At 36.0% G+C, this 27,752-nt stretch overlaps 1 protein-coding gene across 1 annotated transcript in view; it reads right to left on the bottom strand.

Moving 5' to 3' along the window:
• The window catches only part of USH2A (usherin), a 747,192-nt gene that overhangs the window by 520,055 nt on the left and 199,385 nt on the right, over nt 1-27,752 (bottom strand). Inside the window, exons 16-18 of the mRNA XM_001915645.4 lie at nt 10,535-10,693; nt 2,905-3,399; nt 1,353-1,622 (exon numbers count right to left, since the gene is read on the bottom strand). Of these exons, the coding sequence (XP_001915680.3) occupies nt 1,353-1,622; nt 2,905-3,399; nt 10,535-10,693 (924 nt within the window). The remainder of the gene's footprint in view (nt 1-1,352; nt 1,623-2,904; nt 3,400-10,534; nt 10,694-27,752) is intronic.

Genomic DNA, 27,752 nt, shown 5'->3' with positions numbered 1-27,752 from the left:
TATTACTCTTCAGAAAGAAGTCAATCTAAAATGTTCTAAATAACCCCAAAGAAATTTTTAAAGTTTTCAATGGAGTTTGATTGAAATGTTCAGGGTACATACACATACATTCTCCCCCTGCCAACCTTGAGATCTTAATATGGATTTTAAATGTGCTAACCAAAGGTGTATTATCAAAGGACCACATCGCACTTTCATTAGCCAGTGACCCATAAGATGATGAGAGTCCAGCACTGCAGTTTCACCCATTATTTTTCATTTCTGACCTTGACTTTCCCCTTCCAGAACGCCATGGCTCATCACTTGTGCTATCATGGCACTATTATTTGTCCAAGATGGCTGGTAGTCATTAAGAGATGCTCAAGCACAATGCACATTTTATTCATGAAATGATTCCCTTGGACATCAACCTAAAACTACCCTTATCCTCCAACAGTCCTAACCGATCCACTTTAAATCAGGACTTCAGTCTCTTTGGACGTTCACAGACTCAAAGCATAACAAAAGTGCATTTTTTTGTTAAAGGCTCATGACATTTGAAGTGTTTTTAATGTAAAGCATAAGGTGAAGGATTAAAAATGTCTCAATTGCCTTAGCGAAGATATCTTAAGAAAATGAAAAATTTTCACCCTCGTTCCTCACCGTATTGCCCATTGCTTATAAGCACATTTGTGAATTACAGATTTTGATATCCAAGGTTTTGTCATTAGGTACAATCTAATACCTAAACTTTTTTTTTGGAAAGAGAAATAAAAACAAAATCAGATTTGTGAAATTGGTAACATCTCTTTCGTCGAACATAAATTGTGCTGAACTTGGAGCAAGATAGGACATATGCCAACCCACTTCAGGACTGGAAACCAATTGCCAATTTTCGCAAATGTTCCCAAAAGACTATTACTATAGTTAAGTCATTTTCCCCCTTGAAGTAATGGCTAAAACGTTTATTTTTTTCCCCTAAAACTTACTGCAAGTACTTTACGACCTTAAGTTATTTATGTAACCAACAGATATATTAAAATTTTCCCTTTGCCTATATAAATTTATAATTCTTGCTTTTCCAAATGTACTTTAGTGTTGTTGACTTTCCTTTGAGGCAATATTTTCATTTAGGAGCTTTAAAAGTGGAGTTCAGGAGCTGGCCCCAGGGCCTAGTGGTTAAGTTTGATGCATTCCACTTTGGCGGTCTGGGTTTGGTTCCTTAGTGCGGATCTACACTACTTGGAGGCAGCCATGCTATGGCAGCAACTCACGTACAAAGTGGAGGAAAATTGGCAACAGATGTTAGCTCAGGGAGAATCTTCCTCAACAACAACAAAAAAAACAGTAGAGTTCAAAGCATTGATCTTCACCTGATTCTCCTGTTCTTTCTGAAGTCCAGGCTGAAGACACACTGCCAGCCATATTCACAGCTAAGACTCTAAACTCGTATGTGGTATACGGTTCCAAGCCAGTGATGGTTGTGGTTGTTTGAGGAGGTTTTAATGCATTTTCATTGGCTGATTCTGCAAATGGGTGAGGACCGAGCCAGCCACTGCTCTGAAAAACTTGACGTTCTGCTGACATCGTTTCTCCATTAGATTTCAATCTTTTCATGTATAGCTCATATCTTATAATTATTCCTAGAAAAATGAAACAATAAACCAAGATGACTCATCAGACAAATTGACTATTTTGGGGCTGGGGTGGGGTTAGGTCAGTTAAAGAGTGCTGACTTTTCATTATTCTTCTTACTAGATTACTTGTTAGATTTCTTTAGTAATCTACATGGTAGATACTTATAAAACACAACAAACTGATGGATAGATGAATGTCTGAAATACTACCGGAAAGCATATTCATGGGAAAAACAGAACAACAGGGAAAGTGTACAAACACAAAATAACAATAATTTATGATAGGTAAATTCAATCTTTTTCAGGATGAATGGTCATAATTTCGACTAAGATTGGGAATTGGATCCTTGTACCTCCAATTTGTATATTTTCAAATTTGGTGATTTTCATTTGATTATCTGTTTAACATAATCCCTGTTTGCATAAATATTAGAATATTAAAGTTAATTTCTGAGCCTGCCCTGAAGGCCTAGCAGTTTAAGTTTGGCACACTCTGCTTTGGTGACCCAGGTTTGGTTCCCAGGTGTGGAACCACAAACACACATCTGTCAGTAGCCATACTGTGGCAGTGGCTCATACAGGAGAACTAGAAGAAACTACAACTATACACAACTATGTACTGGGGCTTTGGAGGGGGGAAAGAAAGAAAAGGCAGAAGATTGGCAACAGGGCGAATCTTCCCCTGCAAAAAATAAAAAGTAAATAAAGTTAATTTCTACCTAGTTTTATCAAGTAACTTAAAAAGTCTAAGGAAAAAGGTTTTGCCATAATATGTACATGATATTAATTACTAAAAATCTATGACTGTGCTTCTGGCCTATATAACCAAGGGTTCAATTATATGAACACAAAAATTAACTTAATGGAGTCAGCTAGCTTATATACATATTTTTTGTATTATTTTATATCATTTTCTCACTTAAAAGAGAAAATTTATTGCTTATGGGTGCCCTAACTTCTGACACAGTCAAATATAATGCATTTCATAAATGAGTTTCAAATTAGAAACATCATTTGTGTTGTGGCAGATGTCATTAAGAGCAAAGATAATATTAGCCTTTTAAGGGGCAATTTAAATGAATGGAATTTGTTATTAGATTAAAGAAATAGACTTGTTTTACTAACCAGGACAAATAGTGTCTTATCTCTTTAGAAATTGTTTCTCAATTATTATATCCTGCAGTTATAAAAATGAACACAATTGTCAGACTCATTGCACAATTCCAAATGCCTGTAATCTCATTCATGTTTTGCCCAAGAAAGGGAAACTGAGGGCTTGAATTCCTACCGTTGGGTTCCATTGGTGGAGACCACTCTACATGAAGCTCTGTGGCACTGATCGTCCGTACCTCTGGTGGACCCAGCCTTCGGGGAGGTGCCTGGGCTGTGGTCACTGTAAGGGGCGAACTATGTAAACAGCCCCCACTTGTACATGCCTGTACAGAAAAATGGTACTTGGTGAATGGAACCAGATTCCAGATGGTAGTTGAAGTTTCATGACCTTCATAGGGAACACATGGCTGGATGCCACCTAAAGGAGCACAGGACAGAATATATTTCTCGATAGGACCAGAACGATTGGAAGGTGCAGTCCAGATAAGTGTCACAGAGTCTGAGCTAACAGGAGTGATATAACTCAAGTTCAAGCTTCCTTCTGGGACCCCTGGTCTTGTCCTGTAAGTGACAGCTGCACTCCTTGTTGAACCATGCACACTGGTGGCCTCGATGTAATAGGAATATGAAGTATATGGTGACAGGGCAGTGTCTAAAAAGTACTGAATATCTGAAATGGAAAGAAAAAGAAAGAAAATAGTTACATTCCAAAAAAGTGGTAAGACGTCATTTTTAATTGTTTTCCTACTATATAACGTAACTACATAAGTTACACAATCCACTCTTTTGAATAAATATTTTCATATTTTAAAACTGAGATAAAGCAAATACTGGTTACTTTTATTGTGCAGTAAAATGTAAGAAAGGTGCCTTTTGTAATGAAGAACATTTAGAAGTTTAAGCTCTTGTTTTGTTCTTTATGTTAATACAGTGTTCTTTTTACAGAAGATGTAAGAGAAAGTTCTTGCAGTTGTCCGAAACAGGAATAACTATGTTTTCTCTATGTAATCTGTTTGCTTGTTAAGCACTAAAACACTAGGGGCTGGCCCAGTAGTGTAGTGGTTAAGTTCTCACGCTCTGCTTCAGTGGCCTGGGGCTCACAGGTTTGGATCCTGGGCGTGGACCTAGCACTGCTCATCAAGACATGCTGTGGTGGTGTCCCACATAAAGAAGAGGAAGACGAGCACAGATGTTAGCTCAGGGCCAATCTTCCTCACGCACACACAAAAACAAAAAACACTAAAACAGTAGACCAAGGGTTGGCAAACTACTGCCACAGGCCACATCTGTCAACTGGCCAACATCTTGATGGAAACTTTCCTGAATTTCTGTCCCAGGGAAACCGTTAAACTATTAATGTTTCTTGTTGCTTTAAGATGCTAAATTTCGGAGACATTTGTTATCAGCAATGGACAATTTGTACAAGGGAAGTCCTGGGTAAGCAGGACATTAGACATGAAGGAGAAGGTAGAAAAAAGAGGTTAAAAAAAAAAGATAGGGCAGGGACATGACCAGGCATGTGCCTGGACTTCCCCTTCTCTAAGGGGACAGTAGCATACTGTAGGATTCTGAAACATGCAAATGCCAGCAAGCAAAGGAGAAACATTTACAGGCTCCAGTTCAATTATCAAAAAGAAGGCAATGAAGAGTAGGTTTGAAACTGAGAGGCAATAAATTGGTAGCTGGAACAAGTACACACTAAGAAATATTTTATGAGACCATGCTTCTTACGCAAATTCTTGGGAAACATTTCCTAGAGAAGCATATAAAAGTATTGATGTGTTATTTATGATAAGAAATGTTTGAGTAACTCAAGGTGGAATTTCTTAATGGCTTATACTGTTCTAATATTAATTTGTTACATTAATAGGATTCTAATATCATGTAGCTATTTAAAATAATAGTGATGAAGACCATACAGCAAAATGAGGAAAAAATATAGAATGCAATAGTGCATTTACTTGAATATTACCATGAAAGATAAACTGGAGTACACACTAGTCTAAAACTTTTCTAAAGTGAAATTATTCATTTTACTATAGCACTGGAATTGTGATGCTTTAAGAAAATTTCTTATTTTAAGCTTTCTCGATTGGATATAACTCTTTTATAATAAAAAGATATACATACCAAAACCAAAATCACTGTTTAGACAAATGATTATATAAGAACAGCATGAGATTCCCTTTTAGAGATACTAATAATAACAACCAGATATGCTGATTAATTTCCTTCCAAGTATGTTTCATATCAAATATCAAAAAATGTTTTCTCATTGATATCTAATTCTTATCTCTTATATTAGTGAGTTTTTCTATTATGAAATCAACCTGGGAACTCTTACCTTCTGAGAACCTAAGTGAACTGGGAAAATCCAGATTCATGTTCTCCTAATTCCTTACCTCTCCTGCATTGCAAAATTGAAATGGGTTGCACGGCAGAGGGGTGCTGATATTCATTTTTTTAAAAAGTGCACTGAGCATGCTTAAATGGGGTAGCAGTGGGAGAATATTATGAGATTTCAGATTTTATTGGATGTAGAAGAAAGAAAGCTAACTATGAGCTCCCATCACAACATAAATGTAATACATTTATATCCCTTAAGACAAATTCGTCTCACATTTTATTTTTATAGCTTGATGAATCGTCTTTCTTTGACACTAGACTTGATGTTCTAAGAAGCAGAACTGTCTCCTCCTTACTCCCCATTGTATTTGTAGTGCGTAGTATCAATGTCTGTTAAATCGATCAGTGAAATCGATGAATGAAATTCACTATGCCTCTTTAGAAAAAATGATATCCTCCATGAGAAGGATTTGCTTGAGATATATTGATAGTAGTTGGTAAATAATTCTATCAATTATTCAAATGACTACTACATTGGTTTGAAATATATTAATTGAACATCATACCTGTTGGTAATAATAGAGTATTGTTGTCACAATGGGAAAATAAGGGAAATTTCTATGTCTATAACAGCCAGTGAGGAGTTACTATGACATATATTTCTGGCATATAATAGGCATTTCAATAAATATTTATTAAGTTAAATTTATCTAGATTCCACATGAGACTAAAAAATTCACAAAATTTGAAAAACAATCATTGAAGCTAGAAAAATGATGGAAAATGCTCTATTTAACATTTCAAAAGACAAAATCTAAAAGATAAAACTAAATATTAATGGTAAATATTCCAAGAGACTGGCATAAGCTTAAACTGGAAGGTGGAAGACATATAACCTGATGATGATTAAAAGAAGTTCAGCAATTTCTGTATGTGTGTAGCATTTGAGAAATGGCATATAATCCCAATAGATCAAAATGTATAAGAACAGTCTGCTTGATAAGTAATTAGAATAATTGTAGAATTAGGATGGCAATATATATTTGAGTAGGAATATTGTATATACTGCACATAGTATGAACTAAATAAAAGAATTTGAAAGGGTATAAATAGGATTTCCCTTAATGTTGTCATAACAAAAAAATAACACTCAGGGTAAAAGAGAACTTATATCAAGCAGATTGCTTTCCTTAGTTAGGATCAGAATTAGCTCTATCTTTCACTCTGAGTTTGGAAAATTGTTCTCTACCACAAACTTCAGACTTTCAGTGCAACATTCATACTCCTTGCCTTGGCACTAATTCACGGTCTTGGATACCCACTCTGGTTTGGGGCATTCTCTCTAATGTACCACCCACCAAAGCTACATGGAACTACTCAGATTTCCTGAATGTGCCTTGTTTTCTCATACACTTGCATGTTTTATCATATACGATTTCTTCCCGGAGAATCATTCTTCCTATACTACAGTATCTGGCTAATTCAGCTCACGTCACCTCCTTCTTATGAAATTTTCAATGTTCCCAATCACCATTTCTGTCGCCACAGGCATGGTTACCTCCCCACCTCCCAGTACTTCATAAACACTCGAAGTCTACTCTACTTCAACACTGAATACATTATACTGTAATTCTGGTTTACTTCTCTCTCTCTTCTCTCAATAACGAGAACTGTTCCTTCCATCTCCCTATTTCTAGTGGCTCATACAGTTCCTGGTCTGAAGTAACCTCTAAATAAAGATTTATTGAATGAGTGAATGAATGACTTTTCCATATGAATCCAATCTATTTTTTTAGGAAAGAATATTTAGAGCCTTATAAAAACAGTTGCTTGTCATCTTCTGTTTTCTTTCTCAACACCCTCCTAGATTTTCTGTTTGTTTGTTTCTCTCAGAGGTAACTGACCATTTTACCACTTGCTACAGTGATCCTTTGATGCAGAATGGAATAATAAATGATAGTGATATCAAAGGGAGAAATGAAGGGGCTGGCCTGGTGGCATAGCAGCTAAGTTTACGTTCCTCTTCCATGGCCCAGGGTTCGCCAGTTTGGATCCCAAGTGTGGACCTACACACTGCTCATCAACCTATGCTGTGGCAGGCGCCCCACATATAAATAGAGGAAGATGGGCACAGATGTTAGCTCAGGGCTAATCTCCCTCAAAAAATAAAAAAAAATGGTAGAAATGAAATCCCAGGGTTCACACATCATTGTGTAAAACTCTAAACTTCAACTATGTTAATGTCTCTAGGTGATGTTAGCAATGGTCACATGTAGAAATATTTATCCTCTAGTTTCCCTGTGGAAGGATTTTCCTAGAGTAACATTTAAGACTATCTCCCCACTCATGGCATCCCAAATGAGAAATGATTGAACTGATTGTGAATTGGGGCGTGGGGAAGGGGGGACAGAGCTTGCTCAGATCAGCCCACTAACTTTTCTCTCTTCTAATCTGTCTTCCTGCAGGGGAGAGGGTACACTGTGCAATCTGGCTTTTATCAGTGATTAAAATGATTTTTAATTTTAATTTCCACCTTCATGGCACCTATGTCTAGTTTTCCTTTAGTTTTAAATTCAAGTAGGAAAAAATAATGGGTTCTTGACCACGCCTTAAAACTCCTACTGTGAAAAGAGTGCTATTGCCCACAATAGCTGTTCTCTTCATACCTATGATACAGAAAACACCTACAGGCAAGCCAGATCGGGGCTCCAGGGGAGATGATATTAGGTGCTGATTACGTACAATTCCCAGTGTGCTCACTTGACCTCTACACCTTTCTCTTCTATTTTTGAAAGTTGATTATGCACAAGGATTGTGAGCATGCAAATTTTGCTTATTTCTTAAAAGTTTATTATTCAGAAACTTTGAAATTATTCTACCACTATTACCATTCTATTACTGGTAATTTCTTAAAAGTTTATTATTCAGAAACTTTGAAATTATTCTACCACTATTACCATTCTATTACTGGTAACAAATACATTGCAATCTTTAAAGATGAAAACACAAGAGTGTCATGATCTTAGGTTTGAAATTACTGTCCTAGATACTCCCATAGTGCATCAGGCAAGCTAGGAGAAGTTTTTATTCTAACAAGGAATCTATAATGGTCTCAAGCAAAAGATTAAACTTGCTTGGAAGACAACACTATTAATTTTCTTTGAAAAGTTCAATGATTCTCCACCTATAATTCCAATTGCCTTTATTTAACCCAAAGATTTGTGTTCATCCGACTGAATATAAGTAGTGTTTCCTCTTCATATTACACATGCTCTCCACACACTGAAAATAGAGTAATAAACATGAGGGTATTATTAGAATGATACGAAGTTCTGGCAGCATTAACCAATTGTTCTTGCTGTTCAAATGCCATCATGCAGATAATTTTCACATCATTAATTACAGTGATTGTCAAGAAATGCCAGAAGTGGCATTTTTTTAATGAAAAATAAGGTTTTAGGAAATGATACCTTCTTTAATAGGATTATATAAATGTCTGATTAGTGAACGAGTACACATTTATTATGTAAGAAACTGTTATTTGGATTCTATATAAGTGCAATCATGAAAAAGAGCCGGAGTGTTTTATTCACATGTAATTATCTATAAAATAGATCATAATATGTTACTACGGAAAACATCCTCTGGATTGAAGGATATAATTGAAGTTTAATTTTATTATTGAATTAAGCTGTTGGGAAAATAGGGTGATGCTAATGGACAACTTCAGAAAGCATTCAGCCACTGGCACCGTCATATTCAAAAATCACTTTCCATATTTTTATAAATATTTTCTTCCTCTTCCCTATCACAAAACTTTAAGTTTCAGGACAACTGGGTCATGCTGATATTTGGAAGAAAATAAACATTCTAGTAGCAGGTTTTTAGGAGGCTTTGCCAACATGGCAGATGTAGACAGATGTTCATTTCCCTTCGCAATCTGCATAATAAAGTTCAGAGTCTCCATTAACTTCAGAGAAGACTTAGAGTCCTGAAGAGAGACTTAGAGTTGACAGAAAGTGCTGGACATAATAATGCAGGTGCACGTCATACAGAATTAGGTGCAAAATGTAACCTACTAAAACATAGACAAAACAAACCTGTATGCGATGCCGAAGTTTGAAACAAATCAGTGTGTTAAAACAAGGCATAGTCCTAACCATTTTAAGGAAGATTATGGAACTTCAGTGTTTCGACATAGCTTTATATACTTTTCTCACTAATTAAGCATGTGAAACAGAATTTGGAAACTTGGGTATTAAACACAGAGAAGGAAACGGAAATTTGAATTGGAATCACTGTTCCAATGTTTCTTAAACCAGGTTCTTAAAGCAGTTTGCAGCTAAACATGACTAGAAGCAAAAATCAGAGACGACAGAGCTGGAAAAATGTCAAAATTTCTATTCATTCTGTCTTTAGGGAAACTGTATCTAAAAGATCTGAGTAAATGTCTCCAAAGACAGTGGGTCTCGATAGTTTGCTCTCTACAAGCTCTTTTAAAAATCTTCATAAAATTTACAAATGCCGAGAGAGTCTTGGTGGTTTGCTCACATCCTTCCTCTTCCAGTTTAAGTTCATGTTATGTTCTGTCTCTGTGAAAATAGCAATATTGCATAACATTACATTATTTGCTTAAATATTAGTATTCTGGTTCCGCTTTTTTAAAAGTCCATTTTTAACTTGAGAATTTTAAAAGTTGAACCCATCGTAATGGAAATATTTGATAAATTTTCTATAATCCTTTTACCTAGGGAAGACTATCGACCAGTTTATTGTAAGTCTTCAGTATTTTTATATACATTTAAATTAAAATATAACTCACAGATTATTTTAATTACCTGAAACAATACATCAGAAACATTTTCCATCCATTGAAACATAAACTGAGTTATCACTTTATAGGATATTACGCCCCACAATTTACTTAACAACGTACAGGATTCTATTATGCCATGGACTTATTGAAAGTTTTTTGAATGTCTAAATCTTTCCAATATTTTGCTAATACAAATAGTGTAGGTATGGACATCTTTTGTGATTTTGTGTCCATTTATGAGTACCTTTTGAGAAAAACTTTCTAAGGTAGGTTTGCTGAGTCAAATGGTATGCAAAAGGCTAAGGTTTTTCAAAAATTTTAATTTATTCTGCATGTAAAGTTGTACCAATGAACCCAAATAGATAGTCCAGCAGTTTATGTTAAGTTCCAGCTCTTCCATAGCCTCATCAGTGCTGAATAGGATCATTGTTTTTTGATAAGCATTAAAGGCTTATCAAATAATAAGCACCTGATTTTTATTGCATTTCTTTGATTACTAGTGAGATTTGGAATTCTCTCTCTGCTTGAAACACTCTGCCGAGACAGAGGAAACCACAACATCTATCTTCAGTGTCAAAGAAATTAACTAATGTATCAGTTCTCAGAATATTATATCTTTCCATCACCAAACCTTTAAACTCACTGTATGGGTATTGATCTTCAGTTGTGTAGATTTCAAAACCATCCCTGAATAAACCATAAGTAAGCCGGTGGGCATTTGGAGAATCAGGTGGACTCCACGAAAGACTGATAGCAGAAGAAGTTTGAACTTGTCCTCTGGGTGGAGGTTGCTGTGATGGAGCTAAAGTACAATGGAGAGAGCATTTATTAGCAAAGGTAATCAATAAGCACACGAGTAAACTGAAGTAAGATATCCAGCAAAGAGGTCTTTCTGATTCAGGATTACTTAATCAAGAAGACGTGGTTTACCAAGACATTAATAAACAAAGGGTAGACATCATGAGTTCTCTAAAACAAAGCTTTTTATCTATAAGCATAAAACAAATTTGTAGGTCAACGCAGCTGACATAAATATGGTTGGAGGAAGAACCCACAAAAGTTTACATTAAGTATTTCTTTGTCTTTTTTTGAGAAACTACCCCAGGATGCATAACATTTATTTTCTACCTAATTAAAAGTCGATATACATAAGTTCTGTTGAAACTTGAAATTTAAGTAGCTCAATTTTTGGATTTTTAAAAGGAAGTTTTCCATTCCACTGAGCACAATGTCTCATCTTGTTTCACAGAGCCCAGTGTAAAAGAAAAATAATAATTGGTGATACAAACAGTTATGGATGTTAAATAGTCTAAACATTAGCAAAAAAGAGTTTGAATGTATTATGTGAATACACTCACACCTGTTACAGGTGCTATAATTGCTTACAACATCTGTTAAAAGTGCTATTATTGTTAGAATAATTTAGAATAATATTATTGTTAGAATAAGTTAGCACTGATTGGTTCCATCAGGCACATAAGAGCATTCATTTCACCATTTTAGTGATATTTTGTATAATTTAAATATATGCCATGAAAACATTGTCTCTTATCACAGCATAGTTACCTTAGTCTCCCTGTCTTTGAGAATAACCCTTTCTTTTTCTCCCCAGAGTACATAAAGGTAAAGGAGAAAAATAAAGTCTAACTATTTTTTAAGGACAATCAACCACCAGTTTATTTACCCTCTTCTGGTTTAACAAGATGTATAATTCTGCATCCATTTAGAGAAGTATATTCTAATCAGACTTTCTTACTAAATAAGATATCAAAGGTACAGATTGCTGTCTTAACTTATTTTTTAAACCATTAATCTTTTGATTAATTTTTTTTAAATCACGAATCAATCAAATAATTATCAATATTATTATATGAAATACATGAAGTCACTAGGTGACAGCCAAGGTTTCAGGAGAAAAGAGAGAGCACACTCAAATTAAATCATTTAATAAAGAGCTTAATACAGAAACTATTTTCAAAAGGATGGGCAAAGTGTAAGAAAAAAAATGGAGCAATACTCTGGAATATGGTAAAGGCAGAGCTCTTTTACTATTTGTGTGAGGGGTCCTCAAGACCACCCCCAGTTTCAACGACTCACAAGGAAGACTCACAGGGCTTATCATACAGTCCTACTCATGGCTAAGATTGATTACAGCAGAAGGATACAGACTAGAATCAACAAAGAGAAAAGTGAAGACCAGAGGAAACCAGGGGCACGCTTCCAGGCACACAGGATGTGCTTAATCCCCAGCAATGTGCTGTGAAAGCATGTGGGATGTTGCCAACCAGGCAAGCTCATTAGAAACTCAGTGCCCAGGGCTTGAATTGGGGGATGTTCATGTGCCAGCCTCTGTCTGGCACATATTCAAATTCCAGACTCCCAGAAGGAAAGCAGGTGTTAAGCATAAACCACATAGTCTGTACAAAATTTAAGGGAAAGTGAGTCACTCACATGAGTGCTGAGGATGGGTGGGAATGCTCACAAAATCCAGGTTCCCAGAGGCCAGGCAAAGGCCAACTTTGCAGGCTGGTCTTTCTAAAGATAAGCAGTCAGGCCTGCTCTGTTAACATCTTCTACACACTATCCTCAGCTGGTAGGGGCACAGCACTCAAGGATTGAAAGGGCCCTATGGGGAGCAACCCTTAGCAGGAGGTGTGGCCACTCATACAAGGATCCAGCCAACTCAAGGCCACTCCTACACCAAGACAGGGACCTAGGGATTAAATATTCCAACTTCCCTTTCCATCACCCTCCAGATGACTGGTGGCCTCCTGCTCATAGCTGAACTGAAAGTCAGAAGGCAAGAGAGCATGCTGATGCACACCGTATAGAGTCTTGGGGGATAAAGCAGGGTGGGCAAGCATGGAGCAGAAAAATGAAGTTATCCTGCACACCAGGCAAAGATTTCCAACCAAGAGCTATTACTAATTCCTCAGTACTCATGAGTGATACACTCTATTTTAAAGACCCGATATTATCCATTAATAACATCTTAAGAAAGTAAGTATTTCAGGAGCACTGAATTGGAAATACATAAAATTCCATATATTATGCATTAGTTCTTAAAGACAAGGTCTCTAATCCCATGGAAGATAATATTGATGTCATATTCTTAAAGAAAAATATTCAAACTTGATGGACTCTCACTCTCCCCCTTTTATTTATCTTTTTTCTCCTTTGGAATTTGCATTGTCATATTAAAATTCTAATCGTCCATATGCTTATTAGATACAAAAACAAGAGTGGTAACAATATGAGATTCTGGATAGGCAAAATGGCGGGGTGAGCTGACCCAGGATTCTCTCCCCTCCAAAATACAACAAAAGATTGGAAGAACTGAATTTCAGAGAATAAGCATAATGCCAGCTCGTTAGAAACCTACAATACCAAGAAGGTGGAGATCATAAACCTAGCTTTACACCTTCGGAGGCGCCGGAACGGTAGGAGAGAACATCGCTCCCTCCCCTAGAGTCTGCAATCGCTGTGGCGCGGGTTGGGAAGGAGTGGGGGAGGGGCCACGCGACTGGGGGATCATCCAGGACTCCTGCTGCTGATTCAGTGGAGACCTGCTGACGGGGGGAAAGCTTCCATCCGCGGGGACCCTATAAATCAAGGGCCTTGGGAGACCAGAGAACAGAACTGATCTGAACCCAGACCGGCACATGTGAGTAACAGCCCCCCCCCCCCCCCCCCCCCCCCCCCCGGCAAAGCCAGTGGGCGCAGCCATCTTGCCCCAAGGCGGAGAGCTCATAACATGCGGCTCTTGACGCCCCCCCATCTAGTGGCAACAGGCTGTAAGTGCAACTGAATTCTACCATCATGCGAAAAAACCACTGCTCTACCATCCAGCAATTTATAAAAGCCCCAGATCAGAAGGAAAACAATAAAAACATAGAATTAAGTCCTGAGGACTTGGAAGTAGGTAAACTAAGTGATAATGAGTTCAGAGCAGCTATAATCAAAAAACTCAATGAGGTAGAGAGAAAGATAGAGAAACAAGCCGAGTTCTGGAGTTACTTCACAAAAGAGATTGAAATCATAAAGAAGAATCAAACAGAATTACTTGAGATGAAAAACACAATGGACCAGATAAAACAGAATACAGATTCTCTGAATGCCTGTGTAGACAACATAGAGGAGCAAATTAGCATAATCGAAGATAGACAGTCTGAATGGTGCCAGACAGAGGAAGAAAGAGAACTAAGAATTAAAAAAAATGAGGAAAATCTCCGAGAGATAATGGATTCAATGAGGAGTAAAAACACAAGGATCATAGGAATTCCCGAGAATATGGAAAAGGAAAATGGAGCAGAAAGTGTGCTTAACGAAATTATTGAAGAGAACTTCCCAAATCTAGGGATCGACGGAGAAATGTGTGCAGAGGAGGGTTTTAGATCTCCTAGATTTGTCAATGTAAAAAGACCTACTGCAAGGCACATAGTAGTAAAGTTGGCAAAAAGGAAAGATAAGGAAAGAATACTCAGGGAAGTAAGAAAAAAAAAAAGAGAATAACCTATAAAGGAGCCCCTATCAGACTGTCAGCAGATTTCTCTACAGAAACCCTACAAGCTAGGAGAGAATGGAGTGACATATTCAAAGCTTTAAAGGATAAAAATCTTCAGCCAAGAATACTCTATCCAGCAAGAATTTCCTTCAGATATGAGGGAGAAATTAAATCTTTTCCAGACAAACAAAAGTTAACGGAATTTGTAACCAAAAGCCCTCCATTACAAGAAATCCTCAAGAAGGCCTTCATACCTGAAAAAAGAAAAAAGGGAGAAAGGGGACACAATCCACAGACTAGGGAGACCAATGGATAGAACCAGAACAGGATAACAAATATTCAATTATAGCATTAGGGTAAAGGTAAGGAAACTACCAAAACAAGGACGATCTTAGCACTCTAACTACCAATTAATAAGACGAGTTGGAATAAAAAATGAAAATAATTATTTAGGAGGGGAAGAGCAAAGGGTCTAAATCAGTATTGGTCAAGTAAGTAAGAGACCACCAGAGAATAGACTATATTATACACGAGATTCTAAATACAAACTTCAAGGTAGACACTAAAATAAAGTACAGAACAGAGTCACAAATCATAAATAAGGAAAAATCTAAGAAACCCAGCATAAGAAATTGCAGTATTAAATGGGTAGTCTAAAGCAAACAGGAAAAGAAACGCAGGAAAACAAGATAATGAGCGACAGATTAACAGCACTAAGTCCACATGCATCAATAATCACTCTCAATGTGAATGGATTGAACTCTCCAATAAAAAGACACAGAGTGGCAAAATGGATTAAAGAACACGATCCAACAATTTGTTGCCTCCAGGAAACACACCTCAGCCCCAAGGACAAACACAGACTCAGTGTGAAGGGGTGGAGGACAATACTTCAAGCAAATAGCAAGGAAAAAAAGGCAGGTGTTGCAATTCTCATATCAGACCAAGTGGATTTCAAAATAAGACAGGTAAAGAGAGACACAGAGGGCAATATATAATGATCAAAGGGACACTTCATCAAGAAGAAATAACGCTTATAAATATCTATGCACCCAACACAGGAGTACCAAGATTCATAAAGCAACTATTAACAGACCTAAAGGAAGATGTTAAAAACAACACAATAATAGTAGGGGACCTCAACACCCCACTCACATCAATGGACAGATCATCCAGACAGAAAATCAACAAGGAAATAGTGGAGCTAAATGAAAAACTAAAACAATTGGACTTAATAGACATATATAGATCACTTCACCCTGAAAGAGCTGAATACACATTCTTCTCAAGTGCACATGGAACATTCTCTAGGATAGACCATATGTTGGGAAACAAGGCAAGCCTCTACAAATTTAAAAAAATTGAAATAATAACAAGCATCTTCTCAGATCATAGCGCTATAAGGCTAGAAATTAATTACAAGAAAAAAGCTGAGAAAGGCACAAAGATGTGGAGACTAAACAACACACTACTGAACAAGCAATGGATCATTGAAGAAATTAAAGAAGAAATAAAAAAATACCTGGAAACAAATGAAAATGATAGCATGCCATACCAACTCATATGGGATACAGCAAAAGCTGTATTAAGAGGAAAATTCATCGCAATGGAGGCACATCTTAACAAACAAGAAAAATCCCAAATAAGCAACCTTAAAGCACACCTAACTGAACTAGAGAAAAAAGAGCAAATGAAGCCCAAAGTCAGCAGAAGGAAAGAAACAATAAAAATCAGAGCAGAAATAAATACTATTGAAACGAAAAAGGCAGTAGAAAGGATCAATGAGACAAAGAGCTGGTTTTTTGAGAAGATAAATAAAATTGACAAACCACTAGCCAGACTTACAAAGAAAAAAAGAGAGAAAGCTCAAATAAACAAAATCAGAAATGAGCGAGGAGAAATAACAACAGACTCTGCAGAAATACAACAGATTATAAGAGAATACTACAAAAAACTATATGCCAACAGAATAGATAACCTAGAGGAAATGGATAAATTCTTGGACTCCTACAATCTCCCAAAGCTCACTCAAGAAGAGGCAGACAATTTGAACAGACCAATCACAAGGAAAGAAATTGAAACAGCAATCAAAAACATGCCAAAGAATAAAACCCCAGGACCAGATGGCTTTCCTGGGGAATTCTATCAAACTTTCAGAGAGGATTTAATACCTATCCTTTTCAAGCTATTTCAAAAAATTAGGGAATATGGAACACTTCCTAACACATTCTATGAGGCCAACATCACGCTGATACCAAAACCTGACAAGGAAACCACGAAAAAAGAGAACTACAGGCAAATATCACTGATGAACATAGATGCAAAAATTCTAAACAAAATTTTGGCAACCAGAATTCAGCAATTCATCAAAAGAATCATACATCAGGATCAGGTGGGATTCATACCAGGGACACAGGGATGGTTCAACATCCGCAAATCAATCAACGTGATATACCACATCAACAAACTGAGGAATAAAAGCCACATGATTATCTCAATAGATGCAGAGAAAGCATTTGACAAGATCCAACAGCCATTTATGATAAAAACTCTGAACAAAATGGGCATAGAAGGAAACTACCTCAACATAATAAAGGCCATATACGACAAACCCATAGCCAACATCATACTCAATGGGCAAAAAGTGAACGCCATCCCCCTGAAAACAGGAACGAGAAAAGGATGCCCTCTATCACCACTCTTATTTAACATAGTACTGGAGGTCCTGGCCAGAGCAATCAGGCAAGAAAAAGGAATAAAAGGAATCCAAATAGGGAGGGAAGAAGTGAAACTCTCACTGTTTGCAGACGACATGATCTTATATATAGAAAACCCCAAAGAATCCATTGGAAAACTATTAGAAGTAATCAACAACTACAGCAAAGTTGCAGGGTATTAAAATCAATTTGCATAAATCAGTAGCATTTCTATACTCCAGTAATGAACCAACAGAAAAAGAACTCAAGAATACAATACCATTCACAATCGCAACAAAAAGAATAAAATACCTTGGGGCAAATTTAACTAAGGAAGTGAAGGACCTATATAATAAAAATTACAAGGCCTTTCTGAGAGAATTGGATGACGACATAAGGAGATGGAAAGACATTCCACGTACATGGATTGGAAGAATAAACATAGTTAAAATGTCCGTTCTACCTAAAGCAATCTACAGATTCAACGCCATCCCAATCAGAATCCCAGTGACATTCTTTACAGAATTAGAACAAAGAATCCTAAAATTCATATGGGGCAACAAAAGACCCCGAATTTCTAAAGCAATCCTGAGAAAAAAGAACAAAACGGGAGGCATCACAATCCCTGACTTCAAAACATACTACAGAGCTACAGTAATCAAAACAGCATAGTACTGGTACAAAAACAGGTGCACAGATCAATGGAACAGAATTGAAAGCCCAGAAATAAAACCACACATCTATGGACAGCTTATCTTTGACAAAGGAGTTGAGGGCATACAATGGAGAAAAGAAAGTCTTTTCAACAAATGGTGCTGGGAAAATTGGAAAGCCACATGTAAAAGAATGAAAATTGACCATTCTTTTTCAGCATTCACCAAAATAAACTCAAAATGGATCAAAGACCTAAAGGTGAGGCCTGAAACCATAAGGCTTCTGGAAGAAAACGTAGGCAGTACACTCTTTGACATCAGTATTAAAAGGATCTTTTCGGACACCATGCCTTCTCAGAGAAGGGAAACAATAGAAAGAATAAACAAATGGGACTTCATCAGATTAAAGAGCATCTTAAAGGCAAATGAAAACAGGATTGAAACAAAAAAACAACCCACTAACTGGGGGAAAATATTTGCAAGTCATATATCTGACAAAGGCTTAATATCCATAATATATAAAGAACTCTCGCAACTCAACAACAAAACATCAAACAACCCAATCATAAAATGGGCTAGAGACATGAACAGACATTTCTCCAAAGAAGATATACTGATGGCCAATAGGCACATGAAAAGATGCTCATCATCGCTGATCATCAGGGAAATGCAAATCAAAACTACACTAACATATCACCTTACACCCGTTAGAATGACAAAAATATCTAAAACTAATAGCAACAAATGTTGGAGAGGTTGTGGAGAAAAAGGAACCCTCATACACTGCTGGTGGGAATGCAAACTGGTGCAGCCACTATGGAAAACAGTACGGATATTTCTCAAAAATTTAAAAATAGAACTACCATAGGATCCAGCCATCCCACTACTGGGTATTTATCCAAAGAGCTTGAAGTCAGCAATCCCAAAAGTCCTATGCACCCCAATGTTTATTGCAGCACTGTTTACAATAGCCAAGGCGTGGAAGCAACCTAAGTGTCCAGCAACAGACGAATGGATAAAGAAGATGTGGTACATATATACAATGGAATACTACTCAGCTGCAAAACAGAACAAAATCATTCCATTTGCAATAACATGGATGGACCTTGAGAGAATTATGTTAAGTGAAATAAGCCAGCGAGAGAAGGATAATCTGTGTATGACTCCACTCATATGAGGAATTGAAAATTATGGACTAAGAACAGTTTAGTGGATACCAGGGGAAAGGTGGGGTGGGGGGTAGGCACAAAGGGTGAAGTGGTGCACCTACAACATGACTGACAAACATTAATGTACAACTGAAACTTCACAAGATTGTAACCTATCAATAACTCAATAAACAAAAAAAAGAGTAGTAACAATCTCAAAATGACACATGAAAAGAGAATTATTTCCAAACAGCGCCTTAGTTTTGTGAATGCAAGGATTTTCCATATTTGAAATGGCCACTTTGATTGGTAGAACACTGATGATACATTTGATCTTTCAGTGAATTTTAATTTAGGGCTTTAAATCCTGTTGTTCTGTATGTCTATCATTATAACCACAAAGATTCACAAACCGTCTTATTTATAGCACTCCCAAAGAGCCTTGTAATCCATGGCAATTTAATATTTTTAGTGAATATTAGTGGTTACATTAAAACTCTGCATGCTATCAGGAGCACAACAGATTTCAGAGTTAGAGCAATCAAAATTGACCTTCAGACTATTTCCTAAGACAGCAAAATACTTTAGGGATGAGTGAAGAGAGAGAGATGTTTCAGTCCCATGTCAAAGGGTGTAGAAAATGATTTGCATTACATGAAAATTTCCTCAGCAACAAATACACTCACACGCACACATACACACATAGGTTCTTTCAAGTGTTTAAAGTTTACTCGTCTTGACCGTCTCTAACCACAATCTCATTCAACTTCACAGCATAAATGACTAGTGCCTGTTTGACATCTAAATGAGAATTTTCATAGACTTGAAGATTTAGATGGTTCAATATCACTCTAAGAATAAATATTATGAAATTCTGGGCATGAGATAACTCGAAACCACTTTATGTGCTGAAAGTAGAATTCTGCGAAAGTGGTCACATATTCATTCATCAAAATGGCCAAGAATGGTCCTTGTCTATGACAGACTCTGTTTTAAGGAAAGAAATTATAATATTGTGACTGCACATTGGTTTGGGAGCACTGAGCTTTAAGCTCGACTTAGAAACTTTGGTAATTGTATGATTGTGGTCAAATTTCGACTGGACTCTCTGAGTCTTTCCTCATTTTTAGTAAGAGGTTGATAATGTCTACCCCTCAGGGTTATTCTGAGGATAAAATGAGTGTATGTGTGTGTGTGCGTGTGTGTATTTTTCTTAGGTAATTATTCAGTTAATATAAACTTCTTTCTCTCTACTTTCAAAATATGTAGCAAGACCTCCTTGATTCTTACATCCAAGAATTGTAAAGGGCTTCTTTGGCAATAGGTACACACAAATATTACCTTCTAATGGGAAAATTATACTCTATCTTAATATCCTAATCAGAAACTGATCACATACACATCTTGCAGGGAATTCATAAGTCAAATGCCAGAAAGACATTGGAGAACATATAGTTTAACATGAAAGGAACAAGGAACAGAAATAACATCTTGGATTTATACTACAGATTGTCTGAGCACATGGGGAAAATGGATGATGCTTTCCTTTTTCAAAACTAAAACCAGATGATGAGATAACATATAGCAATGATGGCTGGAGGACACTCCAAACATCTAAATTCTTTGTGAGAGTCTCATTCTGCTAAAAGAAAGGTGCTGTGAATTTGTGAACTGTATTCTTAATAATTACAACCAAGAGAAAACAGTGATGAGAACTACTGATCTGGATCTGATTCCACTCATCAGGTGATTGGTTGGAACAGGGAAGAACTGGAAGATTAGGTAAAACATCCTGTGTGGGTGTGTGTGTTTGTGTGTGTCTTGCTCGCACTCGCTTTTAGGAAAGGCTGGGAGTGCTGTGCCTATGAAGATCAGTGGCTAGACTTCCTCTATCTTTTTGCTTTGCCATCCTTAGAAGATGATCCTTGTGTACATGGTCCCAAGTAGATCACCACCATGTCCACATGCAATTCAGCAGAAAGGTAAAAGAAGAGATGTAAGGCATGCCCTGTGCCTGCGAGGGCACAACTCTGGACTCTCACACATCACTTTTGCCCACATCATTTCAGCCAGAAATTTAGTGACAACATAATACAAGAGAAGATGTGGCCATGAACTCAGCTCTAAATTCTATTAATGTGAAACAAGTGGATGATGACTATTGAGAACAACTTAAAAGTCTTCCACAGATGAGATTAAAAAATAAAACAATATCTAGAAAATTATAAGAGCCATCTAAAATGAAAAAAAGTGATTAGGATGTTTCTAGTTAAGCCAGCATGAAGAGTTTAGTGATATAAAATCATCAAATCATCAAAATAACCATTTCTGGGAGCTCTAAATCAACCAGAGGCAGACAACAAATTGAGAAGGTTTATTCTTGACAAACTGGTAGAGCTTTGAGGAGGAACAGCAAGAGTCTGTGACCTTTTTGTATGGAGTGGTTCCCTTACTTCCAGTTCCATAGTCAAGTATGTTACTTTTACCAGAGAAGGGTTGGCTATAAATATCAGCAGCTTTGGTACCATAGGGGACTGACACTTGATTTGGGTTTGGGGACAGAATTCATAGCTTTGCCATCTAAAAGTGGCAGACTCATTTGGGAAAAATGAGAAAAATCCACAGATTTGCTAGCTTGAGGATGTACTCCCAGCTGGGTCAAGTGGTGAACAATATGATTTATTCAATTCAAAGAACAGAGAAAAAGAGATTGCACAAAAAAGAACAGAGCCTCAGAGATCTGTGAAAAAATGTCAGATGTACCATGCACCAGCATACATGTAATGGGAGCTCCAAAAGGAAAGAAAAGACAGAGAAAGGAGCAAAAACGTTTTGAAGAAATACTAGCCCAAACTTCCCTAAGTCAATGAAAAACATTTATCTATAGTTCTGAAAAGCACAATGAGTCTAAGTAGGATATACACAAAGATATTCACAGCTAGAGATAGCATAGTCAAAGAGCTGAAAGACAAATGTAAAATCTTGAAAGCAGTAAGAGAAAAACCACTCACACACAGTCAAAGAAAAATACAATTAAAGGCTGAGAGGAACAAGGGAGCCAGAAGGTAGTAGAATGACATATTTAAAGTCCTAAAAGAAAAAAAATACTTGTTACCAAGAATTCTATGTCTAGAAAAACTAGCCTTCCAAAACAAGTAAAATAAATGTACTCCCAAATAATTTTTAAAAATGAATCTCAGAGAATTCACTGTTAGCGAGTAGCCCTACAAGAAATACTAAAGAAATCCATCAGGCTAAAAGGAAATGACATAGAGAGTAAACTAAATCATAAGAAGGTAGGAAGAACATCAGGAATGGTAAATATATAAGTAAACATTAAAGACTGTGTATGTGTGTTAGGTATTCATATTCTGTTGTCTTCTCTCAAGTCAGTTTTTAAAAACTTATTATTGTTTAAAACAATAATTGTAATTATATTAGTATAATGGGTTTATTATATACACATACATATACATACACACATACACATAATTATAACACAAAGATGTGGAAGGGAAAAGAGCAATATCAGAGCATAGTTGCTATACTTTACTAGAATTAAGTCGATAAAAACTTGAAGTAGACAGAAAATGAAGAGGTATATTCTAATTCTTAGAGCAACCATTAACAAAATAACATAAAAATGTAGATTAAAAGTCAACACAGTATGGTAAACTGATTTTCAACAAGATTGCCAAGTACCAAGGAACTGAACAGTCTTTTCAACAAATGGTGCTGATACAACTGGATGGCCACAGTCAAAGGAACAAAACTGGAGCCTTAGCTCACATCATATATAAAAATTAATTCAAAATGGATCAAAGACCTAAGTGTAAGACCTAAAACTATAAAACTCTTATCAGAAAACATAAGGGTAAATTTTCATAACTTTGGATTTGGCAATGGTTTCATAGCTATGACACCAAATGCACAAGCAACAAAAGAAAAAATTGATAAATTGAACTTCATCAAAATGAAAAACTTCTATGCTTCAAATGACACTATCAAGAAAGTTTAAGGACAACCCACAGAACAAGAGAAAACATTTGTAAATCATATAGCTAATAAAGGACTTTTACCCAGAATATATAAAGAACAATTACAATTAAAGACAAATAACTCAATTTAAAAATGGCCAAGCTACTTAAATAGACATTTTTCCAAAGAAGATATAAAAATGGCCAATGAGCACAGGAAAAGATGCTTAAAATCATTAGTCATCAGGAAAATGTAAATCAAAACCACAATAACACTTCACATCCACTGTGATAGGTATGACTAAAAAGACATAATAAGTGTTGGTAAGGATGTGGAGAAACTAGAACCTTCATACATGATTGGTCAGAATGTAAAATGACACACCTACTTTGGAAAAAAGTCAGGCTGTTTCTCAAAAGGTTGAACACAGAGTTCACATGATCCAGCATTTCCATTCCTAGGTATAGCAATCATTACTTTAAATGTGAATGGTGAAAATTCAACAATTAAGAGACAAAGACCGAAAGAATTCATGAAAATAACAAGACCCACCTATATGTGGTCTATGAGAAACACACTTCAAATGTAAAGAAACAGATATGGTAAGAAAAAAGGGATGAGAAAAATATATTATGCTAACAAATCAAAAGAAAGCTGGAGCATAAAGAATCTACCAGAAAACTATTCAAAATAATCAACAACTACAGCAAAGGTGCAGGGTACAAAATCAACTTACAAAAATCAGTTGCATTTCTATACACTAATGATGAATTAGGAGAAAGAAAAGTCAAAAATACAATCCTGGGGCCAGTCCCACACCCTAGTGGTTAAGTTCAGCATGCTCCACTTCTGCAGCCCAGGTTCAGTTCCTGGGTGCAGACCTACACTGCTCATTGGCAGTAGTGGCATTCCACATACAAAAATGAGGCAGATTGGCACAGATGTTAATTCAGGAACAATCTTCCTCACCAAGAAAAAAGAAAAAATAAGAATACAATCCCATTTATAATTGCAACAAAAAGAATAAAATATCTAGAAATAAATTTAACCAATTTGGTAAAGACCTATACATTGAAAACAACAAGACATAGTTGAAAGAAATTGAAGAGGATATAAAGAAATGGAAAGACATTCTATGCTCATGGATTGGGAGAATAAACTTAGTTAAAATGTCCATATTGCCTAAAGCAATGTACAGATTCAATGCAATCCCAATCAGAATCCCAGTGACATTCTTCATGGAAATAGAACAAAGAATCCTAAAATTTATTTGGAATAACAAAAGACCTCAAATAGCCAAAGCAATCCTAAGAAAAAAGAACAAAGCTGAAGGCATCACAATCTCTAACTTCAAAATATACTACAAAGCTCCAGGAATCAAAACAGCCTGGTACTGGCACAAAAACAGACACACAGATCAATGGAACAGAATTGAAATCCCAGAAATAAAAACACACTTCTATGGACAGCTAATCTTTGACAAAGGAGCCAAGAACATACAATGGAGAAAGGAATGTCTCTCCAATAAATGGTGTTGGGAAAACTGGACAGCCACATCCAAAAGAATGAAAGTAGACCATTATCTTACACCGTGCACAAAAATTAACTCAAAATGGATTAAAGACTTGCATTTAACAGCTGAAACCATAAAACTCCTAGAAGAAAATATAGGTAGTACATTCTTCGACATCGGTCTGAGTAGCATCTTTTCAAATGCCGTGTCTACTCAGGCAAGGGAAACAAAAGAAAAAGTAAACAAACGAGACTACATCAAACTAAGTTTCTACAAGTCAAAGGAAACCATGGACAAAACAAAAAGACAACCCAACCAACTTGGAGAAAATATTTGCAAATCATATATCTGACAAGGAGTTAATTTCCAAAGTGTATAAAGAGCTCATACAACTCAACAACAAAAAAACAAACAACCTGACCAAAAAAACGGGCAGAGGATATGGACAGATATTTTTTCCAAAGAAGATATACAGATGCCCAACAGGCACATGAAAAGATGTGCAACTTCACTAATTATTAGGGAAATGCAAATCAAAATACAATGAGATGTCATCTTACATCTGTCAGAAGGGCTATAATTACCAAGACAAAATGTAACAAATATCAGAGAGGATGTGGAGAAAAAGGGAATGCTCACACACTGCTGATGAGAATGCAAGCTGGTACAGCCACTGTGGAAAACAGTACTGAGATGCCTCAAAAAATTAAAAATAGAAATACCATATGATCCAGCTATCCCACAACTGGGTATTTATGCAAAGAACTTGAAATCAACAATCCAAAGAGATTTATGCACCCCTGTGTTTATTGCAGCATTATTCACAATGGCCAACATATGGTAGCAAGCCAAGTACCCTGACACAGATGAATGAATAAAGAAGATGTGGTATATACACACAGTGGAATACTACTCAGCCACAAAAAAGACAAAATCATCCCACTTGCAACAAAGTGGATTGACCTTGAGGGTATGATGTTAAGCGAAATAAGCCAGATAGGAAAAGAGAAATACTGCCTGATCTCACTTATGTGTCCATTTCAGACAAAACAGACTTCAGAACAGGGAAAGAAAGAGGAGCATTACATAATGAAAAAAGGGTCAATTCTCAAGAATATAATGCATCTAAAAACAAAGGATCAACATATTTGAGGCAAAAATGGATAGAACTGCAATGAGAAATAGATAACTCCTACTGAAATTGGAGAATTCTATACCACCTTTCAGTAACTCATAGAGTCAGCAGCTGGAAAATCAGTAAGGATACAGTTGACCTAAGGAGCACTGTGAACTGACTTGATCTAGTTGATAGAATATTCCATCTAATACACATTCTTCTCAAGCTCTCATGAAATATTCACCCAGATGGACCACCTTCTGGGCCATGAAACGCTTCTCAACAAATTTAAAAGTATACAAATCATTGAAAGTATATTCTCAGTCTATAGTAGAACTAAACTGGAAAGGAATAACAGAAAAAAAGTAGAAAATCCATAAATATTTCGAGATTAAACAACACACGGACCATAGAAGTTTCAAGAGAAATATTTAAAGATTTTGAACAAAATGAAAAAGAAACTTACCAAAATTTGTATTCTGCTGCAAAAGCAGTGTTTAGAGGGAAATGGGTAGTATTAAGTGCCTCTATTAAGAGAAATGCACATATGGGAAAGAAGATCTAAAACCAACTACACAAGCTTCATTCCTCGGAAAACTAAAAATTCTTAGAAAGACACAAGTTATCAAAACTGGCTAAAAAATAGAAAATCTAAACAGATTTATATGAAGTAAGAAATTCAACCAGTAATTTAAAATCACACAAAGAAAACCCTAGTCCAGATATTTCACTGGTGAATTCTATCTAACATGAAGAAATGATACAAATCCAACAGAATTCTTTCAGAAAACAGAGAAGAAATGAATATATCCCAACTCATTTTCTTTATCAGGCCAGTATCATCCTGACACCAAATCTGCACAAAGATAATTAGAGAACATAAAACTATAGACCAGTATCTCTCATGAATATACATACAAAAAGTCTTAACAAAATATTAGCAAACTAAAACCATATCTAAAGATATAAAAAGAATTATTTACCATGGCTAATTGGCATTTATCTCAGAAGTGAAAAATTTAGTCTCTGAAAATCAATTAATTTAATACAGTGCATCAACAAAATGAAAGACAAAAATTATATGATCATCCCAATGGAAGCATAAAAAGCATTTGACCAAAAACAATACACACTCAGGATTTTAAAAAACTCTAAACTGAGTAGAAATAGAGGGGAATTTTCTTAACTTGATAACGGGGATCTATACAAAACCTGCAGCTCACGTTATACTTAATGAGAAAATACTGAATGTTTCCTCCTATGATCAGGAATGAGGCAAGGATGTCTGTTTTCAGTATTTCTATTCCACATTTAACTGGAGGTTCTAACAAGTCCTCAAAGCAAGAAAAAAAATTAGAAGCATATAAATGGAAACGAGAAGTAAAATTCTTTATGTTGATGGACTACATGATCATGTGTATACAAATTACTGAGTAATTTACAAAAAAAAAACCCTACTAGAAATAATGTTAATTTAGCAGGGTCACATGACACAACATCAATATTCAAAAATCAATTGTATTTTTAACAAATGGTGCTGGAACAAATAGGCATCCGCATGCAAAAAAAAAAAAAAAGAAAAAAAAAGAATCAAGACATAGACCATACACCCTTTAGAAAAATTAACTCAAAATGATCACAGACCTAAATGCAAAATGCAAAACTATAAAACTCCTGGAAAATAACATAAGAGAAATGTAGATGACCTTGGGTTTGGTGATGACTTTTTAGATATGACACCAAAGGCATGATCCATGAAAAAAATTAGTGATAAGCTTGACTTCATTAAGATCAAAAATTTCTGCTCTGTGAGACACTATTAAGAGAATGAAAAGATCAACCAGAGACTAGGAGAAAATATTTGCAAAAGACCTATCTGATATAGAACTATTATTCTAAATATACAAAGAACTGCTAAAACTCATCAATAAGAAAACAGACAGCCTGATTAAAAAATGGACCAAAGACTTTAACAGGCACTTCACCAACGACAATATACAGATGGCAAATAAGTGTATGAAAAGCATCACCATATTATATGTCATTAGAGAAATGAAAACTAAAATAATGAGATACCACTACCCACCATTAGAATGGCCAAAATCCAGAACACTGACAACACCAAATGCCGACAAGAACGTAGAGCAACAGGAACTCTCATCCATTGCTGGTGGGAATACAAAATGATACAGCTACTTTGGAAAACAGGCAGTTTCTTACAAAACTAACCATACTCCTACCATATGATCATA

This window comes from Equus caballus, chromosome 30, assembly GCF_041296265.1.
Source record: "Equus caballus isolate H_3958 breed thoroughbred chromosome 30, TB-T2T, whole genome shotgun sequence".
Taxonomy (NCBI): Eukaryota; Metazoa; Chordata; class Mammalia; order Perissodactyla; family Equidae; genus Equus; species Equus caballus.
This window is presented reverse-complemented; position numbering and strand designations above follow the sequence as displayed.